This window comes from Saccopteryx bilineata, chromosome 9 (genome assembly GCF_036850765.1).
Source record: "Saccopteryx bilineata isolate mSacBil1 chromosome 9, mSacBil1_pri_phased_curated, whole genome shotgun sequence".
Taxonomy (NCBI): domain Eukaryota; kingdom Metazoa; phylum Chordata; class Mammalia; order Chiroptera; family Emballonuridae; genus Saccopteryx; species Saccopteryx bilineata.
The window spans coordinates 39247071-39263104 of record NC_089498.1 but is presented as its reverse complement, the minus strand read 5'-3'; the positions used below and the strand labels follow the sequence as shown (position 1 = coordinate 39263104).

Below are 16034 nucleotides of genomic sequence, written 5' to 3'. Positions count from 1 at the left end.
CTGGGACACTCCAAGGCATAGGCAGAAGGGGGACTGTTTGCTTTGTGCTGAGGAGAAAAGCTGCCAGAGAGTGTCGGTCCCTGTGTTTGTCAGGGTGGAGGGTGCCCTGGCTTCAGGAACTCCCAGCTTAAAGCAGTGGGTCCCTGAGTCTGAGCCCACTTGGTGGGCAGTGGAAACCCGGGGTACCGCTGTGTGGTGGCTCTGGCTGCCCTGTGGATTTGTGGTGGAACCTGGAGAAGGGCCTGGGGGTGTGGCTTTCATCCCAGCTGTGATCTGGGCTCCCATTCCCACTGGGAAGCCCCGCCGCGTGGATTTTAGATATTTGGCTCCACTTCAGTATGAGGAGGCTGCTGGTGCAGCTGGTTTAGCCTGCACTGTGCCTCTGCTGATCCAGATCGCAACGTCTCCACCACACGGAGTTCATGATAATGCCCTCCCCTGGGCAGACTGTCCTGGACACTGTCTTGGAGCGAGGGTGTGGCTCATGTTCCCCACATGTTCCATGGGCCCCATGGATCCTGCATGCCCTGTGTGCCCCATGTGTCTATGTGTCTCATTTTCCCATGTGTCCATGTGTTCTGTGTGTTGTCTGTGGCCCATGTGGCTGTCTGGCCCTATCTGGCTCCATCACTGAGCCATCTCCCTAATGGGTGGGCAACAAGCAAGGACATGATGAGGTCAAGACCTGCTGAGATGCCCTGAAGCCGCCTCCAGGGCTCCTGGGCACTGAGGGCCATGACAGCTAAGTGCCCTGGGCCTGTGGGAGCAGCGCCACCCTGTCCCTCAGAAGGTAGTGGGTGGTGGGCTGCCCCAGTATGGACAGGCCTGGCCAATGGACAGGAGGTGAATACATACACTGGCACCAGCACTGCTCCAGGGCTTAAGGCCTAACTGAGGACAAGACATGCGCCCCCATGGGCAACCCAGAACCACAGCCGCTGCATGTCCAGGCAGCTCTAGGGGAAGAAGGGACAAGGGTCGTGTCCGAGGGCAGGCCTGGCTGGCCCTGGAGGTCAGTACTTAGGATACCAGTGCCCGGGAGGCTCACGAGGAGGGGTGCTGGGTTAGAGGGTGCAGCAGAGATGGGGCAGCAGCAGGGAGGGCATGGCGTAACACCGGTGGCTGTGCCGTGCAGGTCCACGTTGGATTCGGGCAGACGGTAAAGGAACTGTGGAGCTGGAAAATGGTGGGTCATTCTGTTTATTAGAGTCTCGCAACGGTGGATGAGCAAGCAGGCAGGGAACCCCCCCACACCCTCTCTTTCTTAGGGCTGATGAGCAAACAAGCTGGGGGCAAACCCCTTCTCCAGCAAACAGCAAAAATCTCTCCTCCCAATGGCCGCAGGCAATCCACAATCGACAATCTGCCACCCTGAGGACAAGCACCTGCAGCCTTACATAGACTGTACACATGAGGTGCTGCCCCGTGCTCAATCACCAATCGGGCGAAGTACAAGCGAGCAAGCCTAACACAGTTGTTGGCCCAACAGAGGGGAAGTGTCAGCACTGGTGTCTGAAGCCCAGCTGGTCCTAGCACTGCCTGCGCTGGTTCCAGGTCCCCTGAGCTGATGGGGCCTGTCCTTACTCCCTCAGTGAGGCTGGGGAATGTGGTCTTGGGCCTGTGTGCTTGGTGGCCTAGTTGGCAGGGTGGGGCAACAGGGCCTCACTGGGGCCAAGGGCCTGGGTTCCAGCCCTCCAGCCTCCTGCAAGAGCAGACCTCAGCTGCTGCACCGCCCTTCCTTTTCTGTCAGCCTGGGGGAGGTTGGGACTGGACCCAGACAGCTCCTCCAGGGCACAGTGCATCACAGGCCTCATTCTGGAAGGCGACAGAAAGGACAGGCTGGCAGGTGGTTTTGCTGCTCCCTGGAACTTGGCATCTTGGCCAGTGGGTTCAAAGATTGGTCAGAGGAAAGGGTGGGGCAAGTCGTTCCTACAGGTGTCCGAGGCCAACTGTTTCTAAAGGGGGTAACTTCAGACAAGTTGTACTCCCTCAAGTGGCCACTTGTGGAAACTCCTGCTTGCCTTGCCCTGCCACAGCTCTAAGCTCAGGAGACCCACCTTCTCCACAGAGGAATGGTCCAGAACACAGCCTTGCTTTGGTAAGCAGCCTGGTGACAAGCAGGGGAGAGCGAGGCAGGTGCAGGGCTCAGCTCTGATGACCAGTCACCAGAATACTGGCCAGTAGGTGATTCTTGCCAGCTGTAAAAGGCCCATGGTTGGCCCTGGCTGGTTAGCTCAGCAGTAGGGTGTCAGCTTGGTGTGTGGAAGTCCCAGGTTCAATTCCCGGTCAGGGAACATAGGAAATGCAACCATCTGCTTCTCCATCCCTCCCCCTTTTTTCCCTCTCTTTCTCTCCCCCTTCTGCATCCATGGCTTGAATGGTTCAAGCAAGTTGGCCCCAGGTGCTGAGAATGGGTCCGTGGCCTCCACCTCAGGCGCTAAAATAGCTTGGTGGCCAAGCAACAGAGCAGCAGTACCAGATGGGCAGAGCATTGCCTGATAACGGAGCTTGCAGGATGGATCCCAGTCAGGGAGCATGTGGGAACCTGTCTCCCTACCTCTCGTTTTTGAGGTGTTTTTGGACAGAGACAGAATCAGAAAGAGGGACAGATAGGGACAGACAGACAGGGAGAAGCATCAATTCTTCGTTGTGGCACCTTAGTTGTTCATTGATTGCTTTCTCATATGTACCCTGACTGGGGGGCTCCACCCCTTGCTCAAGCCAGCAACCTTGGGCTCAAGCCAGTGACCTTTGGGCTCCAGCTAGCGACCATGGGGTCATGTCTATGATCCCATGCTCAAGCCAAATGAGCCCACGCTCAAGCTGGCCATTTTGAACCTGGGTCCTCCACGTCCCAGTCTGATGCTCTATCCACTGTGCCACTGCCTGGTCAGACTCCCCACCTCTCACTAAACAATAAATGCCTCATGACCTTCCAGTAGATGAGTGAGGCTCAGGGACCAAGGTCACACTCATGGGGCACCAAGCAAGCTATGGTGTAGGGTACTGAGTGCCAAGAGGCAGCAGCAAGAACAGTGGCTGTTGCATAGGGACTGCAGGACTGTGGGGCTTCACTCTCAGCACCCTGAAGACTACCCCAAAGGCCACTACGCCCACCTCTGAATCCCCGAATAGGCCCCATTCTAACTAGCCCCGCAAGGAGTCTGTTGATGTGTCCAGCCAGTCCTCTAGCCTCAGTGAACTGTCTTAGGACCAAAAAGGAGGTGAAAACCCAGCAAACTTTTGCTTGGGGTTGTCACAAGGGACTAGATGCTGTTCAAGAACTTCCCTCTAACAGGCAAAAACTGGCTGGGGAGTGAGGGTCACAGGTTGAGCAACTGTGACCCAGGGAAGCACTGTGCTCGCGGGGTGGTCGGACCTGGGCTTCCCAGTGACTGCTGGTGGGTGAGGCCAGTGGGTCCTGGGAGTAGGAGGCAGCACGGCTGCCCCATGGTACTCCTCCTGGCCACCGTGTCCTCTTCACAGGTGACCCTGAAGCCCACTTCACCCTGAGCTGGAGCTGACTGAGGACAGATACACACTTGCGGCAAAGGTCGTGGTGACTCCACACCCGCCCTCTGCTCTTAATATTCACAAAATGAAACCACCAGGCTGCTCTAGATGCTTTGAAACATTTTACTAAAAGACAGCAATAATTTATGCCATGAGCTAAAGTACTGACAAGCATTTTCTGGCCCATCCCACCACTGCACAGCCTCCCCACCCCCTGCCAAGCACTACCACCACTGGCGGTGGCCCTGCCGGAGGCAGGATGTTGTTAGCTTTGCAAAGCGGGCCTGAGGCCAGGACCTGGGGCAGAAGGAGGCCCTAGAACAGCCCAGCAGCCACTGGAAGTGGCTAAGGCATTGGGATTTCTTCCAGGTCGTTATCAAAGGGAAATCACAAACCAACCACAAGACCCCTGGACAAAACCGAGATGACCTGGAACACGGCCACCTCCATCCTGTGCACACAAGGGAGACTCCACGGTTCATTTTGTCTCTAGCATTTGCCCCATCTCTCTTTCCCTCCCCACCTTGATCCCACAACTGTTTGTTTTTTATGTTTTTTTTTAAAAATATAATTTTGTAAATGTTCCATAAAAATACTATTGTTCCTAGTCAAACACAGATATTATAATATGAAGAGTAACTGCTTTGTTTTGCTCTATAAAATGTGAAAAGGTTATCACACTGGATAATATAGAAAAATGCCAGAATTTCTAGGTATGACAAAGCCAGTACCAGGTGCACAGGGGGAAGCATTGCCGGACGCCGGCCGGCGGCCAGCCGGGTACTGCTGGGGCTCCCCCTCTGCACGGAGAGGACACCATGGCTTTGAGAGAGACAGACAGCTGACTGCTCTCAATCCCAATGGGCCAGCCCTGAGAGGGCTGCCTGCTTGGCCCGGAGCACCGAAGAAACCAGCCATGCTTGGCCAGGAGCATAGGTGGCCATCCTCTGATGGCAAGGGGACAGTGGTCTCTCCCAGGCGCTGGCAATCTTGAGAACCACCTCTTCTTCTGAAATGATGGAGGCCCCACCTGGCCCACAAGGTGCATTCAAGTGCAGGTGCTGGACCACAGAGAGCAAGCATGGCCTTATCCCTCCAAGTGGAGCGTTTGGTCCTGGTACCTGGGCTGTGCCTTCAGTTCTCAGAAAGAGACAGGGCCAGGGCGGCCTGGAAGGCAGCTTCCTCGTCGATGCTGTAGTCCTAGAAAACAGGAAGTGGAGATGGGCTGGAGACTCAGGGAACCAGAAAGGCGGTCCCAGCTGTGCTAGTGACCTCTCAGGGCCACTTCCTCTGTCCAGACATCCTAAACAAACCAGCAGTACCACTTCTGGTCTCCCCAACCCTCTCAGGACAACTCAGGCCAAGAATGAGGCCCTGCACAGTCATGGGATCATTGCCATGTAGTGAGAGATCTGTTGGTGGTTTAAGTGCTGCCCACGTGTGGGTTCACTAGCTGGCTTCTCCCAGGTTCTCTATGCTGAGGGCTGCACACGGCCCCTGCAGCTGCCCAGCGGACGCCTTGCCGCAGGCTCCATGGGACCAACGGGCCTGTGGGAGGGGCGGACACTCAGAGAAAGAGCTGTCCTTTGCCTCAGATGTGAGAACTGGGATTCTAAAATGAGTACAGAAGCTAGAGAGCTCCATGTCTCCACCCACAGGGACCCTGGAGAGCAAACAGGAACACGAGTGATTATTCTGCACAGCCCAGGTACCTGCAGGCTGGAGGCTGGCAGGGACAGGGCGACAGGGCCGAGTGGGTAGGGGCTGCACAGGAGGAAGAGGGTCTGCAGGCCTGGGGTAGGCACCAGTGCAACCCGAGCAAGGAGGGAGAGCAAGTTGGAGGTTTTCAAGGTGGTGAAGTCCCTCTGGCTTTTCTCCAAGCACCCTGGGCCAGCTCGTCACCCTCCATGGGGTTCTCTGTCCTGGCCGGGCTGGGGAGATGGTGCCCCATACAGTCACCATATCTGTGGCCTCCTCTTCCAGAGAAGTACCCCCACCTTCCCCAGTGTGAAGAGAGCTCATGGTAAGGAATCCCAAAGAACCAGGGGCCCCTCAAACTGCCCCGTGCAGACCCAGAGCCCCGAGGCCCTTTAGCGGCCATGTAGACCTGACTGCCAGCAGCACTAAACCTGTTGATGGCTCCCACAGAAATCTGGGGGGACCTCTGTGTTCACTTCTTTTGAATTGTGGGTCTGAGGCTCGTTAAGGGTGGGGGGAGGGGGACAGGACACGCACCACAAAAGTGTCATAGGAGAACTTGTGCCGGTGGAGCAAGTGCTGCAGGAAGTTGGCGCTCTTGTAGCTGGGGTCACCCCAGGGCATCGCCGAGCAGATGGGGCACACCTGGAACAGGGGGCACTGGAGTGAAACTGAGCCATGGTAATGAGCAAGTCTCCATCCTGGGGTCCCAGGAGGGCACAGTGGGTGGAAAGTGGGGCTCAGGCAGGCGGGCAGTGGGCACTCACCACGCGGTTGGGATCACTGCGGTGGTTGTCCACGCAGTGCTTTACCAGCTCCTGCTGGTCCAGGTTGCGGGCGCCACAGTAAGGGCAGGTGAAGGTGGACCTGTTGGGAACGGCACTGGGGCAGGGAGGGGAGGGGTGAATGGGGGTCTGGCTGGGTACTACCGACCCCTTTCAGCCCAGCCCTACCTTCCCCAGCACAAGCGTGCCCTGCCCTCCCCTGGGCAGTGGGCAGGACGGAAGCCCAGCCAGAGTCTTGAGGACCTTGGCCGCTGTGGGACCCTCTGCCCTGCTCCGCTGCACACCCCACTGTAACTGCTCAGGAGCCTCTCGCTGCCTTGTAAACTCCCAGTCCCTGTCCTTTCCCAACATGCTGGGCCGGAAGGGCAAAGACAGGCCACCTGCCCTAAGAGGAGGTGGCTGTCCAGACATGGCTTTTGTGGGAACAGCACTTCCCTGCTGAGTGGTGATGCATAAGCCCAGCATGGAACCTCTTGGATTCCCCTTCCTGCAGGGCGGAATAGCACTGCCCCCCACCTAGTAATGCAGACTAGGAGCTGCCTCCACAAGGGACAGGGACTCTGAGTGGCCCTGGTTGGATAGCCTACCTGGGAATAGGCTGGGATGTGGGCACTACGGGGACAAACTTGGGACAGTTGGCCATCTGCTCCTGAACCTTCATGCAGGAGGAAACGTGCACCCTCATCTTGGCCAGTGTCACCTAGGAAGAGAGGCAGGGCAGGGGTCAGGGCAGTTCAGGGCGGGGGTGGGTGTGGGAGGAGAGCCAAAGCCTCAGGCTCCATGGGGCCAGAGAACAACCAGCAAGCACGGCTGGTCCTGCTTCTGCTGTTCACAGCCCAGCAGCGTGGTAAGCAGATTCTGAAGCCCCTCTCAGAGGCCCAGTGTCCCTGCTGGAGAAGAGACACAGAGGGAAGAAGGTACACTTGAAACCCCAGGGTAGGGTCATGCTGCTGAGCTCTGCCTAGCTGCTTCAGCTGCAGCCTTGCAGGGGGCTGGTATTAGCTCTCAGCCCCTGGATGGAAGCACGCCCCTGGAGGGGTGCACACCCCACCTGGGCTCCCTGGGAAGCTGCAGAAGGGCAGAAGTCCCCTGACGGAATAGGAAGTATTTTCAGTCAGGAAAAATGTCCCTCATAACAGGAACCAATGAACCAAATTATTTTAGACAGTTGAACATCTGCCTGGGGTAACAGGAAAACAGCCTTCCTATACCATCTCTATCCCAGGCTGGGGGGCATGGAGTGAAAGGCAGAGCCACTTTACATGTGAAACTACATGGCCCTGGCCGGTGGCTCAGTTGGATAGAGCCATCGGCTCAGCATATGGACATCCCTGGTTTGATTCCTAGTCAGGGCACACAGGAGAAATGACCATCTGCTTCTCCTCCCTCTTCTCTCTCTCTTTCCTTCCCACAGCCAGTGGTCTGATCTGTTTGAGCGTGGCCCCAGGTGCCGAGGATAGCTCTGTTGAAGCATATCAGCCTTAGGTGCTAAAAATACTCGAGCACTGGCTCTAGATGGGGTTGCTGGATCAGGGCACTTGCAGGAGTCTGCCTCGCTCTCTTCCTTCCTCTCACCTAAAAAAGAAAAAAAGAGGCCCTGGATGGTTGGCTCACTAGTAGAGTGTTGGCCTAGCGTGTGGATGTCCTGGGTATGATTCCCAGTCAGGACACACAGGAGAAGTGACCATCTATTTCTCCATCCCTCCCCCTTCTCTCTCTCTTCTCCTTCCACAGCTATGTCTTGACTGGTTTGAGTGAGTTGGCCTCAGGTGCTGAGGATGGCTCCATGGCCTCTGCCCCAGGCACTAAAAAAATGGCTCTATTGCTGAGCAATGGAGCAGTGGCCCAGATGGGCACAGCATCGCCCCCTAGTGGGCTTGCCGAGTTGATCCTGGTCCGGGCACATGCTGGAGTCTCTCTCTCTGCCTCCCCTCCTCTCACTGAATTAAAAAAAAAAAAAAAAAAAAAAAAGAAACTACAGGAGGATCAAGGGGAGAAATAGGGAAGGGGCTATGTGAGCTTGAAGGAAGCCCCAGCAGCTTCTCCTTCAGATCCTTAGGGCAGCCCTGGAAATTCAGATCTTTGACCTTTAAGCAAAGCAACCAGGGGTTACTTTTCATTATGGTAAATAGGTAAAACTTGTTACCCAGAGAGATGACAAAGTCTGAAAATGTAAATTCAAAATCAGTTCAGTGTACAGATAATGTTTTGTGGAACTGTGCTCCTGAAACTTGTATAATTTGTTAACTAGTGTCACCCCAATAAACTCAATAAAAAGGGAAAAAAATCACTTCCAGCTCTGTCCAACAGGAGGCAGGGCCTCGCCGCCTTGTGGAGAGCAGTGGGTGTATGAAGGTGATGGGGTAGGCTCCAGGGTAGAATGCTTAAGGCGGGCTGGGGTGGGTGACAGATGCCACAAAGCTATGGGCTCCATTCAGCCCAGGGCCCCGGCTATCCTCCACTCCCTACATCAATGCCTACACTGGGCAGCGAACACTGGAGTGTTAAGGCTGTGTCTGGGGCAGGTTTCAGCTCAGTCTGTGTCTTTGCATTGGCCACAATGCACACAAGTGACCCAGAACCCAGGCCTGCAGTCCGCTACATCAATGCCTACACTGGGCAGCGACCACTGGAGTGTTAAGGCTGTGTCTGGGGCAGCTTTCAGCTCAGTCTGTGTCTTTGCATTGGCCACAATGCACACAAGTGACCCAGAACCCAGGCCAGGCAGTGGAGTGGATTGGGGTGGGTGGGGATACAACCTGGGACAAGGGGCAGGGCCATCTGGAAGAGCTTGGTCCCCTGGGGACAGGGCCAAGCAGAGCTCCAGGGTCCTCAACAAGAAAGGGAAGAACCCAGTTCCTCTGCTGGAGGGTGGAACCAGGACCCCAAGAACTCAATCAAAGCTCCTTCCTGGCCCCAGGAACCCCTTGGGGTGGGGTACCTTCTTGTTGCAGCCTCGGCAGGGTGCCTTATAGGATGAGAGCTGCTTCTCCACCTGGGTGGCCTTGTCCACCTTCTTGGGGTCGAAGGGCAGGCGGCACAGCGGGCACAGAGGGGAAGGTACCTGCAGGCACGGCTGGAGGCACTCCCCGCAGAACCTGCAGAGGGCAGGGGACATGGGCCTGAGGTCACAGGCTGGCCTGTTCCAGCACATGCAGGGCAACTCAACTGCTGTTTACTGTGTTTTTGGAGACAGTCACTTCTGAACCTGAGTCACACTGACTCTATGGGCACCATTTGGCTAAAAGGTGACCCCAGGTCCTCTCTCAGCCACGGGCTCTTGGGACCATCTGCTGTATCTTAGAACTGCACAGACCTGCAGTTATGGCTCTCTAGGATCTGTGCTGGCCCCACGGCCCTGGTCCTAGCAAGAGATCTGACTGTAGTAGGCGACTTGGGCTCAGCCTGCCAGTCTTACCGCCACACAGTGATGATACCTCAGAGGGCTCAGAGAACACGGGAACAGTACAGGGTACCCTGGAGACACACTACCCACTAAGCTCTAGGAAGTAAAATCACTAACGATGGTGGAAGAGGAAACTGCAGGTCTCAGGGGCCTAGGACTAACTGGATGGGGCCAATGCTGGCACATGAGCATCACCAGCCTTGCAACAGTGCCCTCCGCCCCAGCAGAAAGGGCTATTGATAGGCCTGAATGGAGGCACATTGACAGGAGGGACTGTACTCAGGCTCCTGACTGTCCAGCAATGGTGCACGTGGCCCTGGGCATGCGCTTGGGCATCCGAGACTTCTGCAGCCCTGAGCTCTCGGCACTGTCCCTGCAGATGCCACATCCTGTGTGAGCTGCATGGGCGGAGATTCCTCCCACCCATGCATGCCTAAGCTAGAATTTACAACCACCCCCACGCTGCAGAGGAGCATGTTCTTCATTAGAGAGCAAAGCTGGTCACAGGGGGTGAGAGAAGGTGCTTGTTCACACGACCGCCTCAGTCCAACATAGGACCTGGAAGCGGAGACACCGAAACAGAGCCTCCACAGCCCCAGAAGAGCATGCAATCGGTCCCATCACAGGGGCTAGGCCCAGATGCATGAGGAAGGTGGCAACTCTGAAGACTGTAAGAAATCTGCAAGGAACCAGCGTGTGTACCCCTCTAGTCCCACCTATGTCAAGCAGGCTGGGCCATGATAGGGACAAGAGCTGTAGGGCAGTGGTCGGCAAACCATGGCTCGCGAGCCACATGCAGCTCTTTGGCCCCTTGAGTGCAGCTCTTTGGCCAGCTTAGGAGTACCCTAATTAAGTTAATAACAATGTACCTACCTATATAGTTTAAGTTTATAAAATTTGGCTCTCAAAAGAAATTTCAATCGTTGTACTGTTGATATTTGGCTCTGCAGACTAATGAGTTTGCCGACCACTGCTATAGGGGATACAGAGATATAGAATGTTTCTGAGTATACAGAGGACTCAGCTAAGTTAAGGGGTCAGAGTTCCCTTGGCTATCATATTTTCACCTCCTTACAAAAAGGCAAAAGGAAAATCCAGAGTCCCTCCTGCTGCCCACCCAAGGCCCTCCTCCTACACCAAGGGTTGGGAAACTTTATGGCTGAGAGAGCCATGAACGCCACATATTTTAAAATGTAATTCTGTGAGAGCCATACAACGACCTGTGTACCTTACGCATTATCCAATAAAAATTTGGTGTTGTCCCGGAGGACAGCTGTGATTGGCTCCAGCTACCTGCAACCCTGAACATGAGCAGTAGGAAATGAATGGATTGTAATACATGAGAATGCTTTATATTTTTAACATTATTATTATTTTTATTAAAGATTTGTCTGCAGGCCAGATGCAGCCATCAAAAAGCCACATCTGGCCTGACCAGGTGGTGGCGCAGTGGATAGAGTGTTGGACTGGGATGCAGAGGATCCAGGTTTGAGCTCATCAGGTTTGTGCAAAAGCTCACCAGCTTGGACCCAAGGTCGCTGGCTTAAACAAGGGGTTACTCGGTTTGCTGAAGGTCCGCGGTCAAGGCACATATGAGAAAGCAATCAATGAACAGCTAAGGTGTCACAACAAAAAACTGATGACTGATGCTTCTCATCCCTGTCTGTTCCTGTCTGTCTGTCCCTATCTATCCCTCTTTCTGACTCTCTGTCTCTGTAAAAAATAAAAAAATTAAACTTTATTTAAAAAAAAAAAAAAAAAAGCCACATCTGGCTCGCGAGCCATAGGTTCCCAACCCCTGTCCTACACGTTAGCCTCTGGTGGTGCTGCCTGGCTGGTCACCTCTCACAGTGCACATGAGGAAAGGCTCAGCCAGGCCTGGTGCCTGGCCATCTGAGACTGCCACACTCCCAACAACCCTCGTCCTGCAGAGTGAGGAGGTGTGCTCACCTGTCACACCCTGCACCAAGTGGGGACTCACCAGGCATCATAACAGGCATGCAAAGGAGACACCATGCAACCACCCCCGGTGCTCTAGTGTGGATTCCAGGGCTGTCCCTTCCACCACTCCCAGGATGTGCTTAGCCTAATGGCCCTCACCCGGTCTCTGGAGGAAAGTGCTGGTTAGATGGTAATGATAAGAAAGCCAAAGAAAAACCGAGTGCTCCCCCAGCAGCAGTCACACAGCCCAGTGGAAACAACCCCAAGTCCATCGACAGGTGTTGGACATGCAGATCCCCGTCTATCTCTGTGATGGACTACGATTTAGCCATAAGAGGGAGAGTGTGCTAACAGATTTGATCACTGGAGAAATCCTGAAAATGTCATACTCAATAAAAGAAGCCAATCACAAAGGACCATATAATGTGATTCCATTCATGTCCAGAACAGGCAAACCCAGACAGAAAACAGGGTAGGGGTTGTGAGCTTGTAGGGTATAAAGTTTGACTGCCAATGAGGATGAAGTTTCTTTTTGGGGTGATGAGAATACTAATACTGACTGTGGTAATGGTTACCCAACGCTGTGGATATACTATGAAACACTGAATTGTACACTTTAAATAATGGAATAGTATCTCAAAGTTGTAAAAACATGTGCAGAAGGGCCACATGTGGCGGTGAGCCATCACCACATCATCAGCAGAATTCAGGGTCCAGTGCAGGCCTCTGGAGAAGTAGATCTCTGAAGAGAGAGAGGGTAGGGTAAAGGGTGCCCTCTGTCTTTCAGCAGGAAGCAGGGGTGCTTTGGGAGTCTCAAGAAGGCACACATAGGCCCCTGCCTGACCCCCAACTTGCCCACCACCCCGCCCCACAGTACTGCTTGTCTCCTTGTCACAATCCCCCCAAGGAGCTACAGGCAGAACCAGGTGTCCACACAGTAGCTCAGCTCCTGGCCTAGTTTCCAGCATCACCACCGGGGTATGCTGAGAACCACAGCAGACAAACAGTGCTTGCTTCTCCTACAGGAGATTCCTGCCAGTGTTGGGCAATGGGGCTGGTGCTGGGTAGCTTCTCAGCTAAAGGAGGCAGTTGAGGGGTTTGCTCTTCCCATGTCAGGCCCGAAGGCACAACTGTAACAGCCTGACAACCACTGCATGGACTTAGGCTGCAGTGGAACCACTCAGGTGTCTCGCTCCCACCCTGGCCTCCTGCACACGCAGGTGCACCAGGACAGGCCAATGTTTCAGAGACCCAGGAAGGCAAGCAGGCTGGGCCGCAGGCACCTGCAGGAAGGCTGACTTCCAAAGCCTTTTCAGGCGGTCACGCAATGGCTCATGTATTGACCCACCTGATTTGGCTCACCTACACACAGATCTGGGTGAGCTGCCTGTGGGCTCAGACCTCCATGGCCTGTGTAAGACCTACGCTTTCAGACAGTCTAACAGGGAGTGACAAAAACTCCTGGGGCCTCTAGGACCCCACCCAGGGAAGCCAGCTCATTGGCCTGGATGCAGCTGGGCAGAGGGCTATAAAGGCTCAGCAGTCCCCAGGGTGTGCAGTCACTGCTACAAAAGTGTGAGGTGAGGGTGCAAGCACTGAAGGTGGTGGGGGGAGAGTGGCTAAGAGGCAGGGCGGGCTGAGCTGCCGGAGCTCAAACCTTGGCTTTGCTGTGACAGTTGGTAACTTGACTCAGTCTATCTCGTTTTCCCTTGTACAAAAGGAGTAATGACAGTACTTCCCTCACAGGGCTGTAGCATGCAAGGTCTATTCAGAAAATGTCTATTGTTAACATTCGCTACAGTTCCCCTTAAACATGAGCTTTAAAATTTTTCTATGACCTCTGTTCATTAATAAACTGTATGTGAGGATACTTAGATGCAGGAACAGATGTGACAGCAATTAGAGGAGATGAAAGACTAAATGCCCCAAACAAACACAGGCCCTCGGGGAGGGTCCATCAGAGGGTTAGAAACAGCCATGAAGCTTCTGTTTCTGGATGCGGTTCACTGCCCAGGAAGTCCCTTGAGTGTGACAGAAAACCAGCTTCCTCTGGGGCCCCTGGGGAGGTTCTGGGAGCTCTTCCACAAGCTCTATTGAGGGGGTTCCTGCTTAAAAGGTCTATAACCCCTATTCTGACTGGGTGCTAAAGCTGGGGTACCTGTCCCATACAGGGCCACTCTCACCAGCAAAACATCTATTTTGCGGAAGAAAACTGCTTAGTCAGGTAGCTGTGGAGGGAAATAAACAAACCTCCAGCAAAGTTTTGAAAAGAAAGAGCGAAGCCTTTAAATTTTTGTTCATTTGCACACATGCCTTTGCAACAACACCAGGCAAGAAACTTAGCGCAAGTTATAACTAGAGACAGACACCTAGGAAAACAAGTCAGCAGGGACAGCCAAGGAGTAAGTCTTTTTAAGACAGAAACTGTAGAAGAGGCTCTTGTAAGACTTGCTTTATTTATTTTTTATTTTTTTATTTTTTTATTTTTTTTGCATTTTTCTGAAGCTGGAAACAGGGAGAGACAGTCAGACAGACTCCCGCATGCGCCCAACCAGGATCCACCCGGCACGCCCACCATGGGGCGATGCTCTGCCCACCAGGGGGCGATGCTCTGCCCATCCTGAGCGTCGCCATGTTGGGACCAGAGCCACTCTAGCGCCTGAGGCAGAGGCCACAGAGCCATCCCCAGCGCCCGGGCCATCTTTGCTCCAATGGAGCCTTGGCTGCGGGAGGGGAAGAGAGAGACAGAGAGGAAAGCGCGGTGGAGGGGTGGAGAAGCAAATGGGCGCTTCTCCTGTGTGCCCTGGCCGGAAATCGAACTCGGGTCCTCCGCACGCCAGGCCGACGCTCTACCGCTGAGCCAACCGGCCAGGGCAGACTTGCTTTAGAAATAGGAGAGGAATCACATTATGCCAAGAAAAGCATGGAGGGAGGGGCATTTATAAGAGATGTTTCACAATTCTGTGTAGTTCTGTATTCTGGAAACCACATTTTAAGAAAAGATATACTTGGAAAAAACAAGAAGATACGGATGTGTGCAGACCAGCAGACTGGAAACACTGTGGCCCAGGACTGGGTGAGTGTTGGTGCCAAAGGGACATCACCTGAAGCCTAAGAAGGCTTTCTAAAATTAGAAGCCTTACAGTTCTCTCAGTGATGGACTGAAAAAGGCAACACACCTTAAAACACTCACTAGTATGTGCTTACAAAAACCAAGTCCTGTTTAGAGGCTGCCCCTGTCAAAATGTCACAAGCAGCATGAAAAAATGAAGTGCAGTGCCCTTCAGGACAAGTCTGCAGTGCTCTCCTGTGCTGACAGCGGGGAGTATGGAAAAGGAAGCGAAGGCTTCTTTGATCCTGACACTACCCCTGCCACCTCTCTGGGTGATGAGCAGTCAGTCACACACCCACCCAGCAGTTCCAGCTAGCACTATGTATCAAGAGCCTCCTAAATCAGCTATCTTTGTTTGCAAGATGTTCTAGGGCCTCCTACTAGCCTGGGTGCACCTCAGCCCAACCGCTTGGAGTGAAAACCCCACCCCCTCAGCAGCTCTGCTGGCCATCAAGCTGTTTAGCCCCCTTTCACCGCCTTGCTGATTTCACTCATTAGCTGTATTATTCAATCACCTAGTAGAGTCAGAGTGAACACTCTGATCTCAGCTCCCTCCCAATCAGGCTGGCAGTTCCTAAAAGACTTGAGCGCAGCTCTCAGCTGGAGAGAGAGCCACTTCCTCAGGTTTCTGTTCCTCAAACACCCCGCAGGAAACTGCTGTGGGACTTGATGCAGCTGAAAACCCTAGCAAGGTGCTTAGCGACTGGTGCCCCCCCGCCCCAGGGCCGGCCTGCCTGGCTGCTGAGTGATCGAAGAGATCCAAGTTCTCCATCAAAACAAAACAGCACCAGACTCCAAACGAGCCCCTCTCCTAACTTTAAGGAACTCCTTTCCTCAGCAGACTAGACAACAGACATCAGGCCCGAAAAAGAGTTGACAGCAAAAACCACAGGCATTTATTTACAACTGCCCACTCCAGTCTCCACGGGATCGAAATCAAGGCGACTGGCGCAGAGGTCGCGCCTGCTGCCTTCTGAGTACCCGGGGAGACCTACCGGGGTCGTCAGCAGCCCCGGGGACCCCGGGACCCAGAAACCGGGCAGGGATGTAGGTCGTTCCGCGTGCCTACGGGGTGGTCGGGTCGAGTGCCCGGGGTTGGCAGAGCCTGGGCTAACGAGGATGAAAGCGCCGGGAGGGCAGGACTGGCGCTGCGTAGGGAGCCCCACGCCTCCGCCCCCGAGTCCTCCGCTCGCTGGGCTCCCCGGCTGTGCTGGGCGGCCGGGGGTCTCGGGCTCCTCCCAGCCGGGTGCAGACCCCGCGGCGGAGTCCCAGCCCCGCGGCCGCCCGAAGGCCGATGCACTCACGTGTGGCCGCAGCTGCCGATGGCCACAGGCCGGTGGTAGACCTCTAGGCAGATGGGGCAGCTGTACTGCGCCTCCAGGCCGCTGTCGCCGCCCGCGGGCCCGCCCTGCGGCTGCCGCTGCTGAGCCGAGGCCACTAGGCTACGGAACATCGCCATCACGGGGCCAGCCCGCCGCCGCCGCCACTGTCCCGGCCGGCCCGGCCAGGCCCGGCCCGCGCGTCACGGCCGCGACGGCGCCGCGCTGTCGTCTCAGCGCGCCCCCCGCCCCCGCGGCCG

At 54.9% G+C, this 16034-nt stretch overlaps 1 protein-coding gene across 2 annotated transcripts; it reads right to left on the bottom strand.

The window, feature by feature from the left end:
• Positions 1-3618: 3618 nt before the first annotated feature.
• RNF166 (ring finger protein 166) lies at positions 3619-16026 on the bottom strand. 2 transcript variants are annotated; one of them, XM_066242978.1, is made up of 6 exons: positions 15760-16026; positions 8938-9094; positions 6584-6696; positions 5979-6093; positions 5749-5856; positions 3619-4713 (listed from the first exon to the last, which is right to left on the bottom strand). In XM_066242978.1, the coding sequence occupies exons 1-6, from the start codon at positions 15912-15914 to the stop codon at positions 4648-4650; spliced, it is 714 nt and encodes a 237-aa protein (XP_066099075.1). In that variant the 5' UTR covers positions 15915-16026; the 3' UTR covers positions 3619-4647. The 2 variants fall into 2 exon arrangements, with proteins under 2 accessions (XP_066099075.1, XP_066099076.1); XM_066242979.1 differs by lacking the exon at positions 8938-9094 and having other exon boundaries at positions 15760-15885.
• Between the last annotated feature and the right edge of the window lie 8 nt (positions 16027-16034).

Excerpts from the sequence above, each read along its gene's own strand:
- RNF166 (XM_066242978.1), bottom strand. The coding sequence starts at position 15,914 with ATGGCGATGTTCCGTAGCCTAGTGGCCTCGGCTCAGCAGCGGCAGCCG. Across the intron at positions 6,094-6,583 it reads ACATCCCAGCCTATTCCCAG|TGCCGTTCCCAACAGGTCCA; the intron begins GTAGGCTATCCA and ends TCCCTGCCCCAG. Across the intron at positions 4,714-5,748 it reads TCTCCTATGACACTTTTGTG|GACTACAGCATCGACGAGGA; the intron begins GTGCGTGTCCTG and ends CCTGTTTTCTAG.